The following is a 23,423-nucleotide window of genomic DNA, read 5'->3' as shown; positions in this document are numbered from 1 at the left end:
TTTTGCCGGGAGGGAGGGAAGGAGGGCCGACAACAATTCTGTTTTCGTTTTGAGAAAAACAAGCCGAGTAGAGTTTCAAATGCATCAACCTTGAATTGGGGAGGAAACAATCAAAAGGAAAACTACCCTGAAACACGAGGCAATCAGAGCACATATGTCAAACGTCAGAAAATCGACAGAGGCTGCGTTGCACTCCGTGTTTTTCTTATTTCTGAGGAATAAGGGCCCTCTGTTTCCCAGAGAGGCAGCTGGTAGAAATCTGGCCCCCTGATTAGCACTAGTTCATTTGCTGTGTGCTGCGTTCAGCTGCACTTCATGATATCACCCGTCGCAGCAGCCGCTAATGAGACCGGACACACGGCAGCAGCCTCACAGGCACACACTCAGCCAGCAGACTACTTCTGCTCGACACACACGCACACATCTGCAGCATAATACCTATAAACACCAGGAATAGAGCTCCAAGTGGTGGGTTTGTATCAAGTGATGTGGGGAACTTTCCAAAATAGTTTGTGTAAAAAAAAAAGAAGCCACGTCTGAGATCAAAGGTGTCCATGCGTGTTTGTGTGTGTGTAAATGTGGATGGACATGTGTCAGTGGTTTGTTTGAGACAAGAGGGGGGTATGATGTCACCAGAATTGCCCCATCAGACGTGTGACAAAGCATGCCGTCATTTTTGCATTCTTTTAGTTTTTTGGGCCTAATTAGTACGGCTAACACGACAAACTTAAATGCTGCAGTCAGACTGTGTTTTTCCTAAATTCCATTGTTGTGTGTTCCTATGTCACTCAAACGGCGTTTCGCTCGCAGTCATGTGCCTTGTAAAAGTACAGATAGGCGGCTGTGAGAAGGCATGAAATGTCTGAAAACTTTTTTTATTTGAGTGCCGCCATGCGTCGTTTGCGGCGGGTGAGTCAACAATGCAAGCAGGCAGAGTCTTCCTCACCCTCTGCTCGCTTCTTTTCTCTGAAGCGCGCTGATCTTCCGCTTTCAGTCCAGCAATGAGACGTGAAACAGGTGTGAGCCGTCGTGCCACTGAGTGAAAACAACTTCTCCCACGTAGAGCTGACCGCCAACTGGATTCTTCCCCATAAAATCTCATTACAGACACTCGAATCGTTGCCTCGTGTCTCGCGCCGCAGCTAGCGAGCTTCTATCACAGCAGAGGGAAGAGTTTAGTAGATTACAATGGAGACTGTGTACGGCAGTAAGGGGGGGGGTCTACATCCCAGACTCCCTCCATGCTAACCAAGCTCCTTGCGGTACAGTAGCTCACCGTTGATAAGTTGAGTGATTTCTCAGGGGCTGAGTAAAATCCGGGCCTGGCCGGAGAGACACATTTCCTCTGGCTGACGAGAGCCGGAGGCCTCAGCGTTCGAGCGTGGGAGGCGCTGCGCTCTTGGGGAAGATCAAGTGTGCTCCCGCAGACTCCAAATCACCGGCCCCCAATTGCCGGGGAGGAACGCTGCTCTACATTGCTGGCGTTAAATCACCGCCGCTGTGATGAGGTCATCCACTTGCCTTCCCCCAACTCCTCTAATGGAGCGCTCAGCCCGCTAACACACGCTGGTAATGCGTGTGGACGGGGAGCCGGGGCTGCCCTGCGAGCTGCCTTCCGATCTTATTTATTTTAGCTTAGGGCTCATTTGAGAGGGTTTGTGATCGGGCCGGGCCCGGGAGCAGTAGATGCCTTTGGAGTGTGCTGTTACCACCGCACACTTACAGGGACTCCGCGAGCTCACCGCGGATGCTTGCGCAGACGTTAGGTGATGCAAACCGGCAGCGCACTGAGGTTTTTCAAGGGGCTGCTTCACTGTCCTTGGTCGATCGATACACATTCCTGCACGTCCCTAATGCAACTGTAATCACTGGCTGGATACATTTGGCCACCGGGTCGGAGAGCGATTGAGCCTGCTAAAGTGACAGTGGATGGAGTAGTCGGGAGGAGAAACAAGATTACATGATTTCACCTTCGCGCCGCAATGTACATTTGGTATATCTTCGTACTGTTGGTGTAAAAGGACCCCTTTCCAACCTTATTACAAAACGCTAAATAGAGCTACGGTTTCACTTCATCCAATCAAAGGGGAAATTAAAGCTTCTGCCTGCCATTACTATTTAAAACAGCCAGAATTTCAAATGAGCAGTCTTGTTTCAAATTAGATTTCCAGAGCATTGCCGTAAACTCCCCCAAAAAATATGAGGCAAGGGAAAAGAACGGGGGAGGAAAGCAGGAGAGACAAAGTTGGATATCAGTTTATAGAGCTGATAACAGACAGACCCCCCCCCTCGTGTTGTCTGTTTATGAGGTGAGGACTAATGGGACTCATCCGGACTGACAGGTATGCTGACAACTGCATTTCAACTCAATTACAGTTCCACAGCAAAACTCCCCTGGTCTCCTCGTGCCTATCACCCCTCTACTTCCAGAGCTGTTGATTGAAGTGTGCGCACACACACACACACACACACACACACACACACACACACACACACACACACACACACACACACACACCATTTACATTAGTCTATTGAACAAAAGGTGCACAGGAAGAGTGATATTCCTGAGTTCAGTTTGTAGCTGTGGGGGGAGGGGGTAGCATTTCAAAATGGCACAATGCCATTGATGTGCTCTATGAATATATGTCATAACAACAAGTGGAGCCTCTGCTGACACAGATAACAGGTTGACGACCTGAGAGACACACCGTGAGATGGACACAGGGGGCAATAAACTCAACCTTATGGTCCCTTAGGTGTGACTGGTTTCATTACCAGAGGGAGACCAGTGACCCCACAGCCTCCCCTGATGACGACAGCCGCGTGGTGTCGACTCCATGGGGAAAAGACGGGAAAACAAAGCCTCTGCCTTCCGCCTCCCAGCCTCCCTCTCAGAGAGATGGGGCTGGGGGTGGTTCGGTTCAGGAAACCTCTACCCATTGTTTTGCTTCCCTCATTAGTCGTTGTGTCAACAGTTTGGTTGGCCACGCGTGTGCCACTGTTTTAGTTATGCTGCAACCTGACTGACCTCACCGCTCTCATGTTTTGACAGATTGTTTCAAAATCCCATCAAGGCAATTTAGTGTTTTACAGTGAAGCCGCCACTTGGACAACACAAGCCGGACCACACGTTTGGCCAAAAGCAAATAAAGCTGCCCTGGTCTAAAATTACACAAATGTGACGTAAATCTGCTGCCAGCATTCCATCAGGAAATACTGAAGGGTGCAGCAGGGTGCGGCTATGTGTGGGGGCTTGTAGATAAGCAAGAGGTGTTAGATTAATGCAGTACGCTACATAAACAGCCATTTTTTGGGGGGTTGGCATGGACAGAGAGCTCATACAGAGAAGCTTTCATGTTGAAAAACAAAATGCCTCCCGTTAGACAAATTGTTATCAAATGGAAACTTGCAGACAACGTCACCTTGTTTGTCTTAACTCACCATCATCTAGGTACATCTGGTCCAGTTCCTGGGGCTCCTGTTTGACGGTGATGGCCATCGAAGGGGGGCTGGCGTCTTCGGGTAACCGGCTGGGTGAGCTCCCTCCGGCCTGGGCTGAGCCGGCTGCTGCCTGAGCCTGACCGGGGCTGTAGGCCTGAACGAACGGGCTCTCCACAGTCCCCCCAGGAGTGGAGGGGTGGGATGCCGGGGAGGATGAGGGACTGCTGTTGGCATAGATAGGATGGTAACCATGGGGCCCTGGGCTGTTGAGGTGGATGGGGCTGCCTTGGGAATGAAGCATCCCTAGGGGAGAGTTGTGGTCTGGTGAGGCTGGGTGGGCGAGGTTGGGGTGGCCAGGGCTCTCCTGGATGGGGGGCACCACAGGGCCTGGCGGTGCCGCATGGGTGGGGCTGTTGGGGAGGCCGTATGCCACGGGGGACAGGTCATGCAGGGTGGGGCTGGAGCTGGGGGACGACGATGGCATGGCAGCATGGTGAGGCGGGCAGGGGGGGTAGCCACCAACCAGGCAGGCATCAGGGTCGGCTACAGGCATGATGGGAGTGAGCCTGGGCCGGCTGTAATAGGGCTTTGAATGCACGGGCAGTCTCGCAATCCCCAGAGAATCATATTCATCATTGGGTTCTGTCTTTATTATCGGCGCTGGGGGAAAAAAGTAGAAAGAAAGGTGGAGATATTAAAAAAAACGTGCAGGGATTCCACGTGGCGCAAATGAGTGCACGAGTGAGGCTGGGTAAAGCAGTGAGCAAGCACAGTTGGGGCCGCGATACCCTCCTTAATCCAAACAAACAACCACCAGTGGATATGGGCTCCGTGTCAACTTGGCTGAGCTTTCTAACAGAGAAACCCTCACGCCTCCCAACCGCCACCCCTCTTTACCGCATCATGAAGAGAAAAAAAAAGCACACAAAAAAAAGAGCAAAAGAATAGGGGGGAAAGAAAAATGGATGAGTCATCAGTGTGGAAAGCCACAGCTGGCTCTAATAATGAATAAGACCTATTTTCTTTGGACTCTCTTCCAGCTCTGATATCCAATAAAAGACTACTTTAAAGCACTGGGCTGCTGCTGCTGCTGCTGCTGCTGCTCAAGGAGCCCAGGACCCCAAGGTTTCCTCCACACTCTACAAGTAATTGTTTCTCTCAGGACCAAAAGATAGAAGGAGAGGGTGAAAAAAAGGAGATGATTTGATTTTGATTAGGCCGCCTGAGCTCCTTAAGAGGCAGAGGAGCTGCGCCTGTGGTTTCAGGATCTTCAGGCCCCCGGCTAATGGAGGAGAGTGCAGTGACCCCACTTGATCATCCTGCCTCCTCTCTTCTAATTCCTAATCCAGTGCAGGCCGTCTGCACAGTTTCCTGATTGCTTCTGACGGACAGGTATCACATGCTTCCTGCTCGCTGTCAAGAGCCATTATCGAAAACAACTTTCTATTAATTGAGAAAATTCAGAACGGAGCTACACGGCCCGGGTTGAGAGATGGAGAGAGATCCACGTTAACAAGCTCACTGGTGAGTTATTATACAAGTCCATATGCACAGACTGTGCCAGCGCAAAACTAATAGGGCAGTGTTAAGACACCCAAATGCATAGCAAAGGCCTCTGAGTCACAATGGGCACACTGTTTCTATTTCTACACATTGTTAAAACGCGTTAATGGGTGTGGTGCGCGTTTGATGCCAGCCATTAAGAATTTTTGGTTCCAAGTGACATTAACTCAAAGGCCTACAGATGTCAATATGAATAGATGTCTATCTAAACGGTGTGTTTGCGTTCGTACACAATAGGACCTTTGAACAATAGTCAAAAGCAAAGGGTGCAATGTGAAATGAACGGTATGAAGTGTTTCCCATCAATCGCAGTTTTTTTTTTTTTTTTCATCGTGTCATGTATTTTTGTGGGAGTCGGAGTTTGACGTGACATTAATCACACTTGCAGCCTCTGAGGGTGCTGAGATGCGGGGATAACGCAGCAGGGAGCACGTGTACGTCAGCCCGGTCTGCTTTCAGAGCCCAGGGACCGGGCCTGGGTGTCTGCGGGAGCATCGCAAGGCGAGTCCCATGATGCCCAGGCCTCCTCCCCACAAGGCACATGACTCACACAACATCCACAGCCTCAGTGATTCTGTCTCTTCCATGCCTTCAGTTTCTTTTTGTGTGTGTGAATGGATGGCACAGTGCCACGTGTCAAGATGTGTGATGCCAGAGTTGCATCAGCTAAATGGGTGAATGGGTGTCATATTTTCTAAGAATGTCAGGGTTACCGGTCCTCGTGGTGCATGATGATTTACACCAATGGGATGAAAGTGGCAGATCGCCTAGCGTTGGTGTCTGTATCTTACTATCGATGTCGTTCTTAAGATTGAACAAATCTGATACCACGTCACAAGATGTCCTGCCTTTAACCAAAACCCACACGAGAATTTAATTAAGGGGAATCAGCAGTATCTCCGAAGAGATGGGATGCTGTTGACCTTTGCAGCCCCACTTTGTAATCCAGTTAGAGTGTATTTTTCGTTTTATTGCAGCTTAAAGTTTTCTGATCCAGTAAGGTAATTTGTCAACATTATTTTACTGTATGCCCTCTGACTATGAGCAAGACTGGCGAAACAGGAAATCAAATCACGTTGGACTAATGGCCCTTCTTTCAACTTTCAAACAATCCCCTCCCCCCTCCAGATTCTCCCTGCTCTGCTACAGATATAAGCAGAGATCTCCTCCTCCCCCCTGCTCCATCCATCTGTGTGTCTCCTTTCCACTTTGTACGAGAGCTGAGAAAACAGATTCACCAGGCGAGTCCCAACTTCAGCTGGCTTCTATTTCCTCCCAACCTGTGGGTTATGGCCCACAGACAGTTGATGTTCTGCACATGGTTTTCTCTCCATCTCTGGCAGTCCTCCCCACCCCCTGTCTGCTTGTATTAAACTGATCAGGCCTGATCTGGGTATTTTATTGAGCACTCGTTTCCTCTCAAGGGGAATGGGAATTGGGACATAGATGTGCGTATCAGTGTATTTGATTAGGATGGACCAGCAAACAGAGCTCATGTAGACACCCTCTCTACTTGTAGCCATTGAGTGAGGGATGTGACAATGTCAGACAACTGCGCAGAAAAAATAAATAAAATGAGGGATTTGTCGTGTTGCAGAAATGCTGAAGTCATTGTGCTCTCACGGCGTGAAGCTGCAGTACCATTCAACATGGAGCAGGTGGTGGTTCATTAACTCAAAGGTACCTGGTGCACCATGTCCCACTGTGTAGGCAATCTGGTCACCCTGTATACTGTTGGCCTACGTGTGCTTCGGTATGGCTGACGAAGCCCAACGCCCAACGTCCTAGACATGACACAAACAGTTCAGCCTTTGTCCAGTTTTCAGGGGGGGGGGAAACAAAAAATGTGTGTGCTTCATTAACTTTTCCTGTCTGTGTCATGCAACATGCTTCTGACGTTCCTCCCTTCCAGCTCCAACCACAAACCAACGCAGCGGAGAGAGTCAGCACCCGTTTGCGTTAAGAATAGAACTCGATATTACAAAGGAATCGCCAAACGGTCTGTAAAAATAAAGGGGTTCCGAGAAGTTCTTCACTCAAGCTTTTGGTCACTGCCAGGACTTTTTTTCTCCGGCCGTTTCTAGTTTAATGTGGTTAGTGCAAAGAGCGTCACGTCACGTACTCTACTCACGCAATGACGATTGGATGCGAGCTTGGAAAAGAGGGGCTCATTCCTTCTCGACCCGGCCGCCGAAGGCCGCTTTCGCTCATGTTCAATAACATGTGAGCGGCAAGACATTTCTCATGATCGGCTGAACCGTTGTGTTTTTAATGTATTTCATTTGAAACCATTATTTTTGCCCTTTGAAGCCCAGCTGAAGGACGTGAAGCCACTTGACCCTTGTGCTCTCTGACATACTGCACAGTGCTAAAGACACATTTCAAAGAGGCTGCTTCTGAGTGTCTCAAATCCTGCTTTAACATTCCCAATGGCAAGGCATCAACAGGTCCACAGCAACCCCTCCACTCATAGCACTGAGGCGTATCTTGGTCTGTCAGCTCGAGTAAGAGCAGGCTGCATCTGATAATATGTTTATCATTTCACGTTTTGGAGGCAGGGCGAGGTCAACAGAAGATAAGGATCTGCTTTCATATGTGAAACAATACAGTCTCTACTGAAGTAGTTTTCTCATTTGAGGGGAACACACAGCATAGTGAAACTAGGCACCGGTGTTCAGCCACAGTTAGGTGACAGCTGCATTTGCATTAAAGAACAACAAGATGGTCACATGACCTGAATGGAAAATAAAGCTGGTTTTCACATCTGTGTCCCGGAGTGTTTGCTTCATCCTTCCGCTGTTTCAAACAAGTCAGGCTATTTAAGGGTCGGTTTTGCCTTTTTATAGATGAGCAGACACCAGAGTGTGAAAGAAATGTTCTCTCCAAACAACGTCAGTGACTACAACTGTGCTTGAAGTGGTACAGCGGGCCGGAAGAGTCTTTTCATACGAACGAGCAAAAAAAAAAGTGTTGACAACAGTTTGTCTGTGTGTGTGTGTGTGTGTGTGTGTGTGTGTGTGTGTGTGTGTGTGTGTCCTCCTCCCCAGCCCACCCCGGGTACCTGGCCACAGTGTTGAATGTTTCTCTGAGTGTTGACACACATGCATACACACACACACACACACACACACACACACACACACACACACACACACACACACATACACACACACTTACACACACAGACTGAAACCTTCAAAAGCAAACAGCTTCACTAGGATTTCCTCGTTCTCTCCTCGTTTTACGCTGATGATGACCTTTATACAGAATTCTTTGGCAAAGCTTTTCAATAAGAGAGTGCTGATTAGTCACTATGCTGGTATCATAAAAAAGAAAATACATGTGTGCCCGTGCATCAATATTTCATTCTGCATTTATAATTATAACTATTGCTCTCAAACACATTAAAATCTCACTGACAACGTATCCCCAGTGTCAATGCTAATGCGAGTTTCAACTTGGGGCTCTATTGGCTGTGATGCTACTCCACCAGATACATTTTTTCTCAATGAAATCATCCAACACAGTTCCAGTATTACACTCCAGATTCAGCATCTGATTGAAATATTTGTTTTTACAAATATTGTAATGCGTGCTTTCAAAAGAGTGGTAAATCTCAAAATAGAGCTCAATAGCTTGCGATTTGCGGCCCCTTTGGCTGTAACGCTTGAGTTAATTATGCTCCTTTGCGAAGACATTGGCCCTGCTTGTGTGGTCCACACTGTACTTGTGGTTTACTTGGCAACAAAAGAGAGAACACAAGTCATCTTTTAATTAGAGCTGTGTTTATGCTCAGGGAAATGACTTAGAGACGCGCTGTGGAGGCTGATAAGCCTCTCCAGCTCCGCCCTTCCCTCTCCCTCTCTCTTCCCCCCCCGTAGAAGCACAGTTTGTGAAATGGATCTGCTATACAAGGACACTGTTTATCAGCCCTACGCTGGTCCAGTTACCCACAATGAACTCGCTCGTCATATAATCAGGCATCTCCAAATACGGGCCTTGCTCGACTTTCTCTCAGAGCCTTGTCCAAAAACCCAAACACTTATCTCCCGTGGCCATAAACACATCTGCTGATAATCTAAATGTCACATCTTATTAACTTAAAAAGCCATGCAAGCTCTCCCAGCATTAGACAGCTGATCAATGAATACAAGGTGACATTGTTTTGATCGAGTGGATCTTCGCTGGTTATCAGGAGTGGGACGCAGGTCGCGTAAAGGTAAGGTTGCTGGTTGGAATCCCTGAACCAGCTGGGACTATGTGGGAAACCCGCCTTCAGAAACTATTGCTTGGGTGCCAGAAAAGTTGTTTAGCACTCAAAGAAAGACACTGAACTCCCGACTGCTTCAGGGAAGCTGCTCATAAGCCAACAGCGAAAAAGATTTCGCCACTATAAATGGGAGGCATTGTTTCGCAGAAAGAAGAGTAGGTGCGCCTCGTCAACTTTCTCTGAACACATAAAGATAAAATAACAGTATTCCAGTCGGAATGGTTGAAAGTGACACCAAAGGCCGATAGTTCATCTGCGCCCATTGTGAAGAGTCAAGAGCTCTCGATGCAATTTCTTAAGGCTGAACTCTTCTCTAAAGTCTCGGAGATACATTCTCCAAATTCCAACGTGAAAGCCATCTATAAACACTGAGGCCAGGGACACATGATGAGCACGGAGAGAGAGGTATTCCTGGGTTTTCAGGTTGCTACATGAATGACAAGGCAAAGCACTGCCTGGTAGATGCACTTTGCGTGTGTGTGTGTGTGTGTGTGTGTGTGTGTGTGTGTGTGTGTGCACGGGCATTTTTGTGAGGTGGGGGTGTGAAAGTCGGTTGGCCGTGGAAGAGAGATTGACTTCTCTTCATCAACAGCGCTCGGAGGCTCTGTCACTCAGCAGGTAGACCTCATCGCTGGGGAACGCCGTCTCACTCCTGAGTAAACACACCTCACATCTCCTGCTCTCACTCACGGGCTACGGCACAAGCGGTGCCAGGTGTAACGTCGAAAAAAAGGCCGACCCTCCCTCCCCAAAAAACAAAAAAAGGCCGCAAATGTTCCCATGGCATGTTGCTGGGTGTGAAAACCTGGATAAATACTATATATGTGATGAACGCAGAGTGTGCAGCAAAAACAAAGACAAAAACAAAAGTAGGGAAATAAATATTTCTGATGATTACCGTTAGGAGGCAGGTAGGTGAAGCGCTGGTACTGGCTCCTCTTCCTCTTGCCGTTGCAGACGTAGAAGTTAACCTGCACCGGGCTGGATATTCTCTGGTTCCTGTACGGCGGGATCTCCACAACAACAGTACTCTAAATTACAAACAAGATACCGTGAGACATTTCAACTTCATGAGATAAGACAGCTGCCCACACCATCAAAAAATAACATTCATTAGTTGTATTTACACATCAGATATCACTCCCCCAACTTTGTAGTACAACTTCCTGCAGCCTATTAATCAATGGCTATGTTTATTTTACTTCATTTAGCGTACTGGTTCCAAGAGGCCGGACTGGGAACTGATCTGAATGAGCTGGTCTGGACTGTGTAGACGCGGTAGCAGAGGCCAGGAGGCTGGTCCAGTGCCAGTGTTTGTCTCTGAGGAAAACCCCAGGGCTTTGGCGTTTGTACAGCACGAGAGGAGAGAGGTGGCCGGGCGTATTTGTTTGCACAGCCATGGCTCCCTGTGGAGTGGCTCGCCTGTCCCCCCTCCCCCCGGGCCAGACCTCGGCAAGTCTGGGCGGATGTGCACTTTCTACTGCTGTCTCTCTGACAGGGGAACATGGAGGGAATTTGTCTGAGTTTTTGTGCCTAATTCCTGCTGCCACTCTTGTTGGGGTCCAAACAGACCAGAATGACAGGAAGCAGGGTTTTGTAGGTCATCTCTGTGGATGGAGGGAGCCGTGGGGTGGGTAGCGTGGGGGGGAGGGTTTTGGAGGTGAGGGACTTCTCCAGATGACGACAAAGAAAACATGCAGGTGGCTTATTGAGTGTGTTCAGTGTGTGCGTGTGTGCGTGTGTGTGCGTGAGCACATGGCTTTTCCCTCTCCATCCGAACCAATGAAAGTTAGCACGCACTGGATGGCAATAAAAACACTGTCGGGCAGGCAGTCTGGAGCACTTTAGGGTAGTCTGGTGGCAACTGACATAAGAGGAAGGCCAGGGCCCTCTTGCCGTCTCTCCCCACTTATTTGTTAGATCTACAAATAAACACACATTAGTATTTGTCTTTCATCGACCTCGCCTCCCCACACCGCCGCCGCCCCCGGCTGGGCCTTGCACGTCTGCTAATTTTCCAGCATCTGGGACCCCGGCCATGGCACATCAGCAGCCCTACAGGCCAATTAGACATCAGTCCATATTTACCCCCCTGACGCAACCGAGTAATTTACCTGAGTGAAATAGCAACAACAACAAGAAGAAGAAAAAGAAAAAACACCCTCAAGTTGCAGCATTTAGACGCGTGTGGGTTATTTCAGGCCCTGTGCGAGTGTAAATTGCCTCGGTTAGTTTACACAAATAAAGGGGGAGGAGGAGGTCGCTGATGAAAGGCGCCGGCAATGCAAAAACACTGTCATCACGCTAAAGCAAGCACGTTTTCGCAGATCCTGTACTCGCGGACCTCACGAACCTCAGTGGAGTCCTGATTAATTCCAGAGCACAACCAGCTTTTGTGACACGTAGAACAACACTTGCTTCGTTCCCTTTCTCCCCGGTTCGTATTAACACAACTCCCAATGTGTGGCTGAGTGTCAGTGAAACAACTGGACTGGTTTATTTTCTCATTACGGCTCTCATGAAAAGCAGCAGCAGGTAAAAGCGGGGTTGTAATCCACTCTCGGCTGCACGGCCCCGACACAGACGAGGTGTTCAAGTCCAATTCACCACACCGCGGCACTTTGCTGTGAACTAAACGTCTGGCCATGCTGGCAGGACTGTGGCATGTGCGTGTGTGTGTGTGTATGTGTGTGTGTGTGTGTGTGGGGGGGGGGGGTTCTGTGTGTCGGAGGCAGAACAACAATATGACATCCCGTGTTTACTCCGTTAGGGTCGAGAGATTTTGTGAAAATTCCATTCAGGATTGCATGGGCTAATCATCATATTCTATGTTGCAACTTGTAATGCCTGAGCAAAGGTTACATCATTACAGGGGACAGATGAGGAGGAGACGGAGAGGAAAAAGGGAAAGTGTCAAGGGAGGGTGGGACTGAAGATAGCGGGAGCATTTCCAATGAGTCTTTGAGGCACACTTACATTTTTGACGGAGTCCTTGTCAACTTTGGCTTCTGTCTCCCACAGATGGTGACCATCTATTGGCAAAATAATAAAATATATACATTTAGTGCCATGCTACAAACAAGAAAGATCTCAGATGGAGGGTGGCTGTAATCTGCAGATGATGCTCGGTATCAGTGAAGAGCTGTGTGCTATGGCGGTTAGGGGATTAGGTGTGGAGGGAGGGCCATTTTGTTCAGTGCCGTGATTTAATTAGCTGATTTAACAAGTCGTCGATAATTTGATAATTGATAAAAAGCCATTCATCAAGCAAAATGTAAACCATTTGCTGGTTTCAACTTCTCCAATGCATTTGCTGCTCTAAGTCTTTCTTTCACATTGATCCTATCTCACTCCCTAGTATTTTCTTTGGCAAATATCAATTCATATCCTTTTATTTATTTTTATACTTAGAATTTAAAACATTGAAAACCTGTCAGTCTCAGACATGAAAAAGCAAAAGACAACACATATATATCGTTTAAGGATTTGTGACACAAATATAATGAAGTTCAGGATTAACGTCAGCCCCAGGTCAGATCTTCAACCGCCCACTTTCTTACTCAGTTTCCATCTCCGTTAAATTTGTCACTATTGTTATCCCGTCATTAAATCCTTGATTAGATTTCTTTCTTTTTCTAGTATCCTCCCTTATTTCTATTCTTAGCTCTGCTCTGTGAAAAGAAGCTTTTCTTTGTTCTCTTTCTTCTCATCTCTGTCTTGTTGTGGTAAGGAGGTTCCCCTCGCTGCCATGCAATAAAATGCCTGTGAGCTGCTGCAGCTGTTGGAAGCCTGCAGAAGCTCAGCTCACATTCTTTGGGGTTTTCTCCGTGATTTCATGCCACACCTTAGCAAACAAACTCTCGGGCTCTGCTTGGGCAATCAGCACCGACCACAGTGCATTTATTTTCTTCCCTTTTTTTTCAGAACCGATGACTCATTAGGGCTTTGAGAAATAGACGTGACACAGAACAGTCTTTGTGTCACTGGCACACCGTGCGAGGCAATAAATAGCATGGGCACTGTGGCACCACTGGCTGTGTGTGAGCTGGGGTAAGCAGCAGCCGGGACTTTGCTTCTGGGACAGGAAGCCATCAGATAAGATAATCAGAATCGGTTTCCAAAGAACTGATAGCAGAAGTTCAGCAGCTCTGGAAGATGTAAAACCCTTTGTCTGCCCTCCCCCCAAAGAATTATGTTTTTCACATCATGCAGCAAGTGAAAGGATAAAAGATCCCAGCCACGGGTGGTTTATTATTGGTGAGCTGTGGTAGTGGGGGCTGGTGGTTAGCTTTACTATTCAGAGGGTGAACATCAGTAGATATCGCTTTCCAAAATGGCCATATTAAAACTCGGGGAAAGAGAAAAACAGACGGTGAACGGATCAGATAAGGGTTTTCTATTTGAACTTGGGGAAATCAGAGTTACATATGGAGAAATGTGCCTCGCTGTAACGGAGATGATGTGGATGACCCGGGGAATAGAAGCAGGGTCCTAGAGGACTGCCTTGCGGGCACAGAAATTACACTGTGTACTTGTGATTGAGATGCTGAAAAGAATGAGAGGTGCATGTCATGCTGCGAAGTGGCTCAGAGTATGGAAGTGCAATTAGAGTGAGCACAGACAGGGAGAAGGTCAGAGAAAGGCAGAGAGACAGAGACAAACAGAGATGAGCGTTCCTCATGTTACGTCTGGGGGAACCGAGGGGGGAATCTCACCCGCCTCCGCACTGGGAGACACTCCAAGAGGGAAACCTTAGACCACGACGTCAATCCCAACCTCCACTAGTAAACATGTTTTTCAAACTTTTCTCCTCCTTCTCGATCTTGTCCCTCGTCTTTTGCAGCTCTCTGCCACTTTGCTCCTCCAAACCTCTCAACGCTTGCTCTGTCAGACTTCAGCAGATCTTCAGCAGACATAAACTGGGACGGGGCCACATGTGGCATACCTTTGCGAGTCAGAGAGCGTGCTGTACGACTGATAACCGCAGGACTTTCCATTCACTCCTTCTTCCCTGCAACATCTGCAAAATGCTTCTGTTCCCGACAACACCTCCGCCTCCACCCACGCACAAACGCACACACGAAACCACAGTATCCTCTACCTTTTGTTCTGGCTTGAATGATAAGAGTTGGAAGCACATACAATAGAAGGTATAAGGGATGAGTCTGGAGAAGTCTTGCTATAATCCAGTGGCATTTACAAATATAAACAATCCATTCACACAGGCAAGTAGAGACGATTACCCTCAAAGGTACTCCAACCATCTGCCTATTGCTTTACGTGACTCACTTGTGCAAATTATTACCACAAAGACAAACACCTACACAGACAGCCAGGACAACACACACTCGTCATCAGACAATTAGGTCACGTACAGGGTAAGGCGTCTCGGAGTCTTCTTCAATTCTTGACAACGCATTATGTTGTGTGCATGGTGTTAACACACCAACGGTGTTGCTGCTAGAGTGAATATAACACAAATAAATCCTCTCATTTGAATATTTTCATGGCCTTAACTTCATGATAAAGATGTGTATCCTCCATCTGATGTCATCAAAAGGCAAACAACGTACTGCAGACACCTAACTATATTGTAGGCAAATCACATTCCTTGGGTTTTATAAAGCCAAAGATAGCCAAAAGTAATAGCATCTCTGTCCTCATAATGACCTTGCATATTTTGGCTTTCCACAGGTGATTTTTTTTTCTCCTAAAAAGTGTTGTGTAATGCACAACAACTTCCACTGACCAAAGAGAATAGTTTTGAGAATGGAAAATATGATTCACATTCTTAATTGCTGAGGTTTTCCTCGTGAAACAACCCAGATGTATTTTGCAGCTACGGTAGCCGACGTCTCTTTTCCAGAGCGATTTTCAGCAGTATTTGTCTCTTTGCCTGTTTACATACATCAAGTTGATATTCCGCTTTAGTGCCGTTCAGCTGTTGCTACCCAGACTTCAGCGGTTTTACACATATTTTCACTTTAATTACTTTGTTGTCCAATGAGGAGCAAAGCCAAAAGGCCAAAAAAGGGTCCCCACCATGAATGATCCCAGAGGTGCAGCTGCTTTCGCCTCTGAAGCACCTGACCTCTGCCAATCTCAGAAGTGGTGAAACTTGAGAAATGTGGGGCTGCTTCAAATTGAGAGGCTTCTGTATAAATCAAGACCTGACAGTAGATCCGTGATGGGTTTATAGTCAGGAAGTGAGTTATTCTTGGTGTAAAACAGGAAAAGCGTGAGCTGACTTGACCCGTGGGTGCATGAGGAGGACGGCGGCCAGTAGAGACAGATTTTTTCCCTTTTATCAAGACTCCAGCTGTGTGGCAATGAGTCTGGCAATGATCTAAAGACTGAGAGGGATGGCTGGAACATCATCCAGACATTTACATTTGTGTAATATGTATGTTCACATGGAAGCCATCAAGGTTGGTTGCTCTCCACAGTGTGTTGCACAGTATAGTGAAGGTGAAGGATGACTGCAGGTACATGCTGTTTTGGTTTTTGTGCAGGATCTCTTCAAGGGTTCTCTATACGACATTCAGGGGATTAATATAGGCGTCAACAAATATTAGCTATGTTAATATATAATAGTGTAATGTCTACCTGAGCGGGGAGGTCACTCTCCCTCTGTGTGGGCTGTAATTCCGAGCTTCTCTTTGCTTTGTTTACACAGCGCATGCCTTTTTGTGCATGTGGCTACCTCATGGACGCCGCTAATACGGCGGTTAAAGCTGACACCGCCGGCCCGGCCCGATGGCGTCGTTGTGGAAGCGTAGCGCACGCCCTACGGTTCCCCTTCAGTTAAACACCGTTAGCTGTCACCACTGTTGCAGCTGGTTAGCTGCTCTGAACTATTCGCAGACAAAGTGAACCCGGAGTCCCGTGCATTGAGCGATGTTTTATCGAGATGTATAACTACTTATTCCATGGAAAGGGCATGTTTTAAAGACCTTGCCCAGATAGGGAAGTGGAAACAATTGCCTCTCTCTCATCTGAACCATTCCTCTAGCTACGACATGTTCACAGAAGTTTGAAGAAAGGGTGGAGGCCACAGGACGATCTAGACATCTTTCTGTCCCAATAGCGACATGACCCCTTTGAAATATGGACGTGCTCGAAAAACAGGCATTCCAAAATTGTCCACTAGGCTGATGAAACTTAACGCCATAAAAGAAATACATTTCAATGAGCCAGAGGCTTTGAGAGGCAAACCTTCAGTACTATTAATCAAACGCTTCATCCTATAACAGGACACTTTACTTTAACTTTGCATGGTTACACTGACAATGTGTTTAATACAGGCTAAGCTAGCCAAATGAGCGCTCCGCTCAACACTGCTCTTGTATGGCTCTCACAGCTGCTTAATGCTGTCTCGACCCAAAGCGTCGTCATGGAAGTGCGGCGCCCCCAGGTAAACACCGTTAACTCTGTCAGCACGTTTTCCGTACTTTGTACTGTTAGCGCTTTTAGCTATGAGCCGCCGTCATGTTGAGAGGCAATGGAAATGCTCCCGAAACCAAATGTATCGTGCACCTTTAAAGGTGGCAGTGACATACCACCCGCACCTCTCCAATACCGTATGCCATGGTTCGCTCTTTTGGGGTAGCGACCCATCAGTTTCTCTCAGGCACAGCTTTGGTATTGCAGTAGTTAATCGATGGTTTATGGGGGATGGCAAAGGTGCATGAGAGGTTAATTCCCTCCAGCTCTGTTAGAGGGATCCTCTTGGAACTACAATTATTACACATAATCATTGATTTTGGTGCAGTATACCACCCTAATTAGACAGGATACTGTAACTCACACTCCTCTAATCTCTAGCCTGCAGCAGGGGTGGAGGCTGACCTTACACTGCCTTAGTGGCAAAATATGAGCCATGATTATGCAGGTTATCCCAGCCTGAAGCCAAAGGGCAGTCTAGACATACCGCTAGAAGTACAATACATCGACCGATTAGTCTGGTGTTTGGACTTGTCCATGCTAGAAGTGTTCAACGAAGTATAAACAGTCTATGAATGAACTCTAACAGCACAGATCGCAGACAGCGAGGCCTGCGTTCCTCGAGTTGGAAAGGCACGAGGATCCAAATGGTTCAGCCTTTTGCTGAGGAGTCTCCACATGACAAGAGAAATAGCCAAGGGGTGTTGCTGTGGACTTGTCTGTCCTGATGTTACGGATTAAACTGTAGCTCAGACTTCTCTTAGTCTTGGCTGTTCGACCAGCTCGACCAGCCAGAAGCAAAAGGTGGAGAAGACCAGACTTCTCCCTGCTGCAGTCCAGGCGTGTGTGGTGCTGCCGAGCTCCAGGCATCGCTCCAATCCGACCAGATGTAAAAACCATCTAGCTCACCAGGGAATTCCCTTGCCGGCCCTCTGAGTCAGAGTGTAGGCTTTCCCCAGCCCTCTCTCCCTCTGTCTGTCTGTCTGTCTCTATTTTCCCTGCCTCCAGCACTCATTCCATCCATGGAAAGCGGGACAAGCCAGAACGCACACTGCAATAGGTGCGCCTGGTATGTCCGCCAACTCCTTTGCCAAAAGAATGGTTTGGGCAAACCCAAACACTGACACAACCTCAACACATACAAATAATTAAAAAAACAAGCACGAAAAAAAAAGAGGAAAGTTTTATAAATGCCCACATTGTGGCTACGTGGAGGGTACAACTCTCCACCTCAGAGAGAAAAAATAAAAAGATAAGGCCTATTACAAATACATGTCAACAATAATTACCATTGAAAAGAATGTTTACATTACAGCAGAAATCAACATGTGGACTTGAGGTTCTTGAGTCTATCATTATCCAGCTACAGTCCGATTTGTTTGCTCTCTCTATGTGTGGTCTGTGATGAACTAGACAAAACTAGGAAGAGCAGTTGCATTGATTCATCCATTGAAGGAATAAATGAAGTGTATTCACTGTATAAAAGTCACATGACCCTACTCCTGGCATTCATTCACTAAACAAGTCAACATGAGGGCAGCATGTGATCACTTTTACTCCCCGACGTCTCAGTACGCGAGGTCACGAACAGGACGCCCTGTCTTTGTTATTATAATTTTTTTGCCTCCCCTCTTCCTCTCCTCTTCCTCTCCTCTTTCTCATCTCTCTGAGGGTCTTGCCTTTTCCGCTTCACCCCTCCTCAGGGAACCCCTCGCGGATGACTCACTGAAAACACTTCCTACGTACAACGCAAACAGGCCCGCAGGCGAAACAGAGAGAGTGTGAGCCCACGTACACAACAACAAACACACACACACACACACACACACACACACACACACAGCGCATGCAGTGGATGCACACCGTTTGCATCAGTTATCCTGTGGGTGACGGAGTGGAGCAGTGGGGATGCACGGAGCATTTGAAAAGTAGAAGTAATTATTTTTCAAGGCGCATTAAGGTCTCCCCTGCAGTGGCAACAGCGATGAGCTCTGCTCATTTGATGCTGAGGACATCTCAAGGGGGGGGGGGGCAGATAGACAATCAAAACAACACAGAGTGAAGGAGAGAAGGAGTTAAGTGGCAGTGAAAGACAGGATTTAACTGTACAGTCGGTGAAAAGAAAACATGGATGCAGGTTTTTTTAGAAGCATCTGCCATTGATCCGCTTTCCCGGACAGGAACACATGTGCCCATCTATGATCATTCATAGATGCTATTCAAGCACACACTTCTGTATGTTCACACCAGAAGTTATAATATTAGGCCGATGTATGACGTAAATATTACTTTAAACATTTAACTTAAACTAGTTTTAGATGTAATAGAGTTTACTATTTGCCTTTTCATTGACTTATAAAAAATACATACAAATCTGTATCACTTATTTTCACCGTGGTAGCTTTTTTAATGAATATTATAATCCTTTTCTCATTTTTAAGAGGACGCCAGAGGCCCCTAGAACAAGTGTAAAGTGGCAACACGGAGCACCAGAGTCAATGATTTCCCAAGGGCTAGTGGATGACTTTGGTGTCTCTATTCTCATCGCTTAACCAGAAACTGTTAATGTGACAATCTCTTCAAATGTTGATGTCATCCATTATTTAAGAGTCCAGTAATGAATTGACATCTGTTCTTGTTGTTTTCAAACCAGCCGATTCCAAAACAGTCATCTGGGTATGTTTCTGCTAAAAGCAGCTACATCCTTGTGTGTGAAAGCAAATGGAAACAGTTAAAGAAATACATGTATTTATGATTCATGGCTGTCTTATTTGGGCTAATAGGCTTTTGTGCTGTGTGTGATCTCCCTCTGACTCAACCTGGGTGATTCAATCATTGACACGAGTTGGATTGGGACACTCGAAAACCGTCTGCTGCTCCTTAGGATTTGTGGAATTTTCTGGAAGGTGTTTATTGGAGTCAATATTGGAAAATGAGCAGCCGTCCTGATCTTTGATGGCAGCAACCGTAATGGCTGTCACCACTGTGGCAAAAGAAGTGATTGGTGTCGTGCTGTACAAAGAGCTGGGCTGTGCGTGTCCCACTGTGTGTGTGTAGAAACACATGTCTGCGAGTCGTAATCATTGCGGCGCAATGCTCTGTATTTCATGGGTGCATTTAGTCATGAACTTTTCCAAAGGAAAATAAGACCAAAGTTATAGAATGAATCTGTAATATAATTATAATTTTATTGGCTTTTTTTCTTCCCTGCTCATTCCAGTCTGGTACTCTAAATCAACAAGAAAAAAGTTTAGGTCTGAGAAACCATCATGAAACAGCGGGATTCTCTGATTAAAATGCCAAAAGACAATATTTTGCAGCATATTCGGGACATAAGTACTTTTCCACACTCATACTTGCTCGTAGATAGTTGCCATTAGTGAGTGATGTATGCATTCCAGTGTGTGTGCATGTGTGTAGTGTGTTGCTCTGTCTGTAATGGGCTTTTTGACTTCGGAGACCCTGGAAGTGGTGGGTCATTAAAGTTTACATAAAAGCAGACTAAGTAGTAGACAGACTCTCTCTCTCTCTCTCTCTCCCTCTCTCTCTCTCCCTCTCTCTCTCTCCCTCTGTCTCTCTCTCTCTCTCTCCTTCTCCACACCACAGAGACGGAAAACAAACCACTGAAATGCTGATGGCAGGCGCGAGTGTGGGGATCCCGCGAGCGCAGAGCTCCACGCCGGCTAATGTCTTTAACAGGTATCGAGGATAGAGGTGCGAAGAGTTGGAGGACGAGGCAGTGAAAGGAGAGAATAAGAGGAAACGGAGAGTCCACGGTAGGCAGCGAGGGGGTGAAAAAAAGGGTGACACAACCTTGAAGGGGTCATGAGTCTCAAATAGCAGGGAGTGGAGAGGCGGAGGTGTTGTGTACGTATGGGCTTTCCTCTCCAGGGGATCCCGCTCCATGACTAAATAAAGCCAGGAGGAGGGAGACCCCACATTACCAAGTTCATCCACCTCCCCTCACCCCGTCTACCTATCCCTGAACCCCTTAAGGCACTTAGGAGTGTGCAAGTGTTTGTGCTTGTCTTATTTTGAAGTCACTGAAGTTAATTTTTATAATTTTTTGGGACGCTCAGCAATAAGCGAAGCCTTTCTTTTCCCTCCCAAAGTTGAGACACGACTTTGCGAGAGTTATTTGGAAGCAGTCATGAAGGTTTCAAGCATTCTCCACTGATTCAGGCAATTCATTCAGTGGTTTTATAATTAATTGCCACCTTCTCACCTAGTTAATAGTTGGCAAGGAAGCAGCTGAAATGTGATTCGGGAGATGCTAGTCCCATTTTCCATGTACTGAATGCTGGGGAGATTCAAAAAAGGTCAATTTTACATCAAAGCGTTAACTCTGATTTCTCTATCTTCATTTTGGGGCTTTTTGTTGTCGTACTGTTTGAGTGTGTATACACGCAGCAGACTGGATCTGGCTTTTATAAAGCATGCCTTGGATGCTCATTTGAGTTGCATAGTTGACATAGTTGCATGCATGACACAATTATAAAAACGTAATTTATTCATTTGCTTATGTATGCAGAGAAGATTATCTTCTGATATTAGGGGGATGTTTTGTCCGTCTTTTTATTTTACTGCCCTGACATAAAACATCTTGGTGACCTTGGACTATAAAAAAAAAATGTGAGAAGTATTTTTGATTGTAACAAGGGGAATTGTTACCCTCAAATAATGAAATCAATGATTCAACAAATGCCTCTCACATTCTTCCTTACTTGTTGCTCATCAACATTGTGTTTCAACATGACTACATAGCTATTGCTGTGCTTGAACTTTGCTTTGATTTAGTGGGTGCAATCAAGGAAACGAGCATTCCCTTGCAACTTTGCACTACACTGCCGCGGTGGGTATCCGGCAGAATGGGTGGAAGAGGGAGCTACAGTAGTGAGAGTAAATGTCAAAAGCAAGGGAGTCAGGGAGGGAGAGGAGCGAGGGAAAGTGAGAGAAAGAGACGTTGCACATGCCCCGGTTGTGATTCATTCCTTAACTTGTGGCGAGCACCAGCGAACAGGCAATGGAAACTTCAGCAAATGTAAATACGCTTTGGTTAAAAATATAGTGGCTTAATACACACCACATGTGGCTCTTTGGCACGGCCTGCTCTATTTTGACGGGAGGAGAGACGGAGGAAATGCGACGGAGGCAGAAGAGGGAGAGAGACAATCGAAAGAGATATCAAGAGACAGTAAACATGGCCTGGTGACGGCAGCTTACCCTGGGCCTTCTCCACGAACACCACCTTGGAGTCGGGGAGGAAGTTGAGGCCACTCAGGAGCATCATTTTGCCTCCGGTGGCAGGGTAACTATCCACACTCTGCTTCTCCACCAACGGAAGCTCCTGAGCTGAGCGCTGGGCTGCGGGAGAGACAAACATTTCAATACAGTGTGTGTGTGTGTGTGTGTGTGTGTGTGTGTGTGTGTCTGTGTGTGTGTGTGAGCCCACATAAGCTCACTGGCTGATCTCCATCCACTCCTAGAAGCACGAGCCCGGCACGCAGCCAGTTAAACAGCAGTAAAACAGACTTATCAACTTTATTATGTTGATTTCAAGACCTCTCAATTGAAAGGTTTTCGGCCAACGACTGCACTTTAAATGACATTGGAAAAGGCGGACGACTGATCAAAACAACATTTTCATGATCTGATCCTGAAGTCACTATTTTCCACTGAGAGGCCTTTAGCCAACCACCTGTCTCTGTTTTCTGTAACTGAGGCTAGCTAGTCAGCTTCAGCCGCTGTGATTCGGTGCTCAGATTCACAGCCAGAGTCACATTATGTTTATTAGCACATCAATTTAAACCTATTATCCCGCTGCATCATTTTTTTAATGGGAACTTACCAAAGCGCTAAATAAATCTTAAATTGAGAGAATAAACCTTCTCAGTAATGATGAACTAGCTCAGAATAACTTCCACATTAGACTATGAACTATAATGGCCGCTATGTCTCACCTCTGGACTTTAATTGGCTTTCCTGGGTGCAAAAAAACAACACACCTTTATACAAAAATGAATGAGGTTTCCTTCAATGCGCTCATTCAACCGTGCCAAAACTGGAGGCTGGCAAATGACCTTTGTGGAACCTGTGCTAATGGGGTAGTCTTACCACAATAACGTGTGCATTCAGTCATAAAATGTGAGATGAAATAGATAACACGTGTGTCTGGCATCACACGTACAATGCATATATTGCCTTGGCAAATTGCTTTGATCACATACAGCTTATTGGCTGCAGGGCCACTGAATTTGCTCCAGCAGGTAATAAAATAGCAGCTCAGTTTATTGTATTACAACAATATATGCCACATCTTGCTTAAGGGCGAGCCAGGAGAGCAGGAAAGCCGGTTTATTTCTGTGCAACTCACAGCATTCGATGGGGTTGGAAGAAGCCTGCAGGGACAGTGTCCTGCCATTGGGCTGGTTGATGTGCACACGAAACACCAGTTTCACGCGCGTGTTTTTGCGTCCGATGTCCGTTTCTCCTTTGCGAAGCTCGATGTCCGAATTGCGCAGCTTCAGGATCCCTGCACAATCGATTCTGGGACGGGGTAGAATTTAACACCATATTTCAAAACTGACATTTTATACTCAGGATAACAGTGAAAAGTGTTATTTATTGTTTTTTTCAAGACAGACATGTATGCTTCTCCAAAACAATTGTCTCGAGAAAGCATCAATCTGTGCTTTTCCTGCTA

General features: G+C 46.7%; 1 protein-coding gene across 1 annotated transcript in view; it reads right to left on the bottom strand.

The window, feature by feature from the left end:
- LOC306745114 (nuclear factor of activated T-cells, cytoplasmic 1-like) overlaps positions 1 to 23,423 on the bottom strand; it is a gene marked incomplete at both ends in the record, with an annotated part of 56,638 nt that overhangs the window by 14,312 nt on the left and 18,903 nt on the right. The window contains 5 exons of the mRNA XM_079227850.1: positions 3,445 to 4,104; positions 10,176 to 10,308; positions 12,254 to 12,309; positions 21,944 to 22,084; positions 23,094 to 23,266. Of these exons, the coding sequence (XP_079083976.1) occupies positions 3,445 to 4,104; positions 10,176 to 10,308; positions 12,254 to 12,309; positions 21,944 to 22,084; positions 23,094 to 23,266 (1,163 nt within the window). The remainder of the gene's footprint in view (positions 1 to 3,444; positions 4,105 to 10,175; positions 10,309 to 12,253; positions 12,310 to 21,943; positions 22,085 to 23,093; positions 23,267 to 23,423) is intronic.

Source organism: Taurulus bubalis (assembly GCF_910589615.1).
Source record: "Taurulus bubalis genome assembly, chromosome: 12".
NCBI classification, from domain to species: domain Eukaryota; kingdom Metazoa; phylum Chordata; class Actinopteri; order Perciformes; family Cottidae; genus Taurulus; species Taurulus bubalis.
This window is presented reverse-complemented; position numbering and strand designations above follow the sequence as displayed.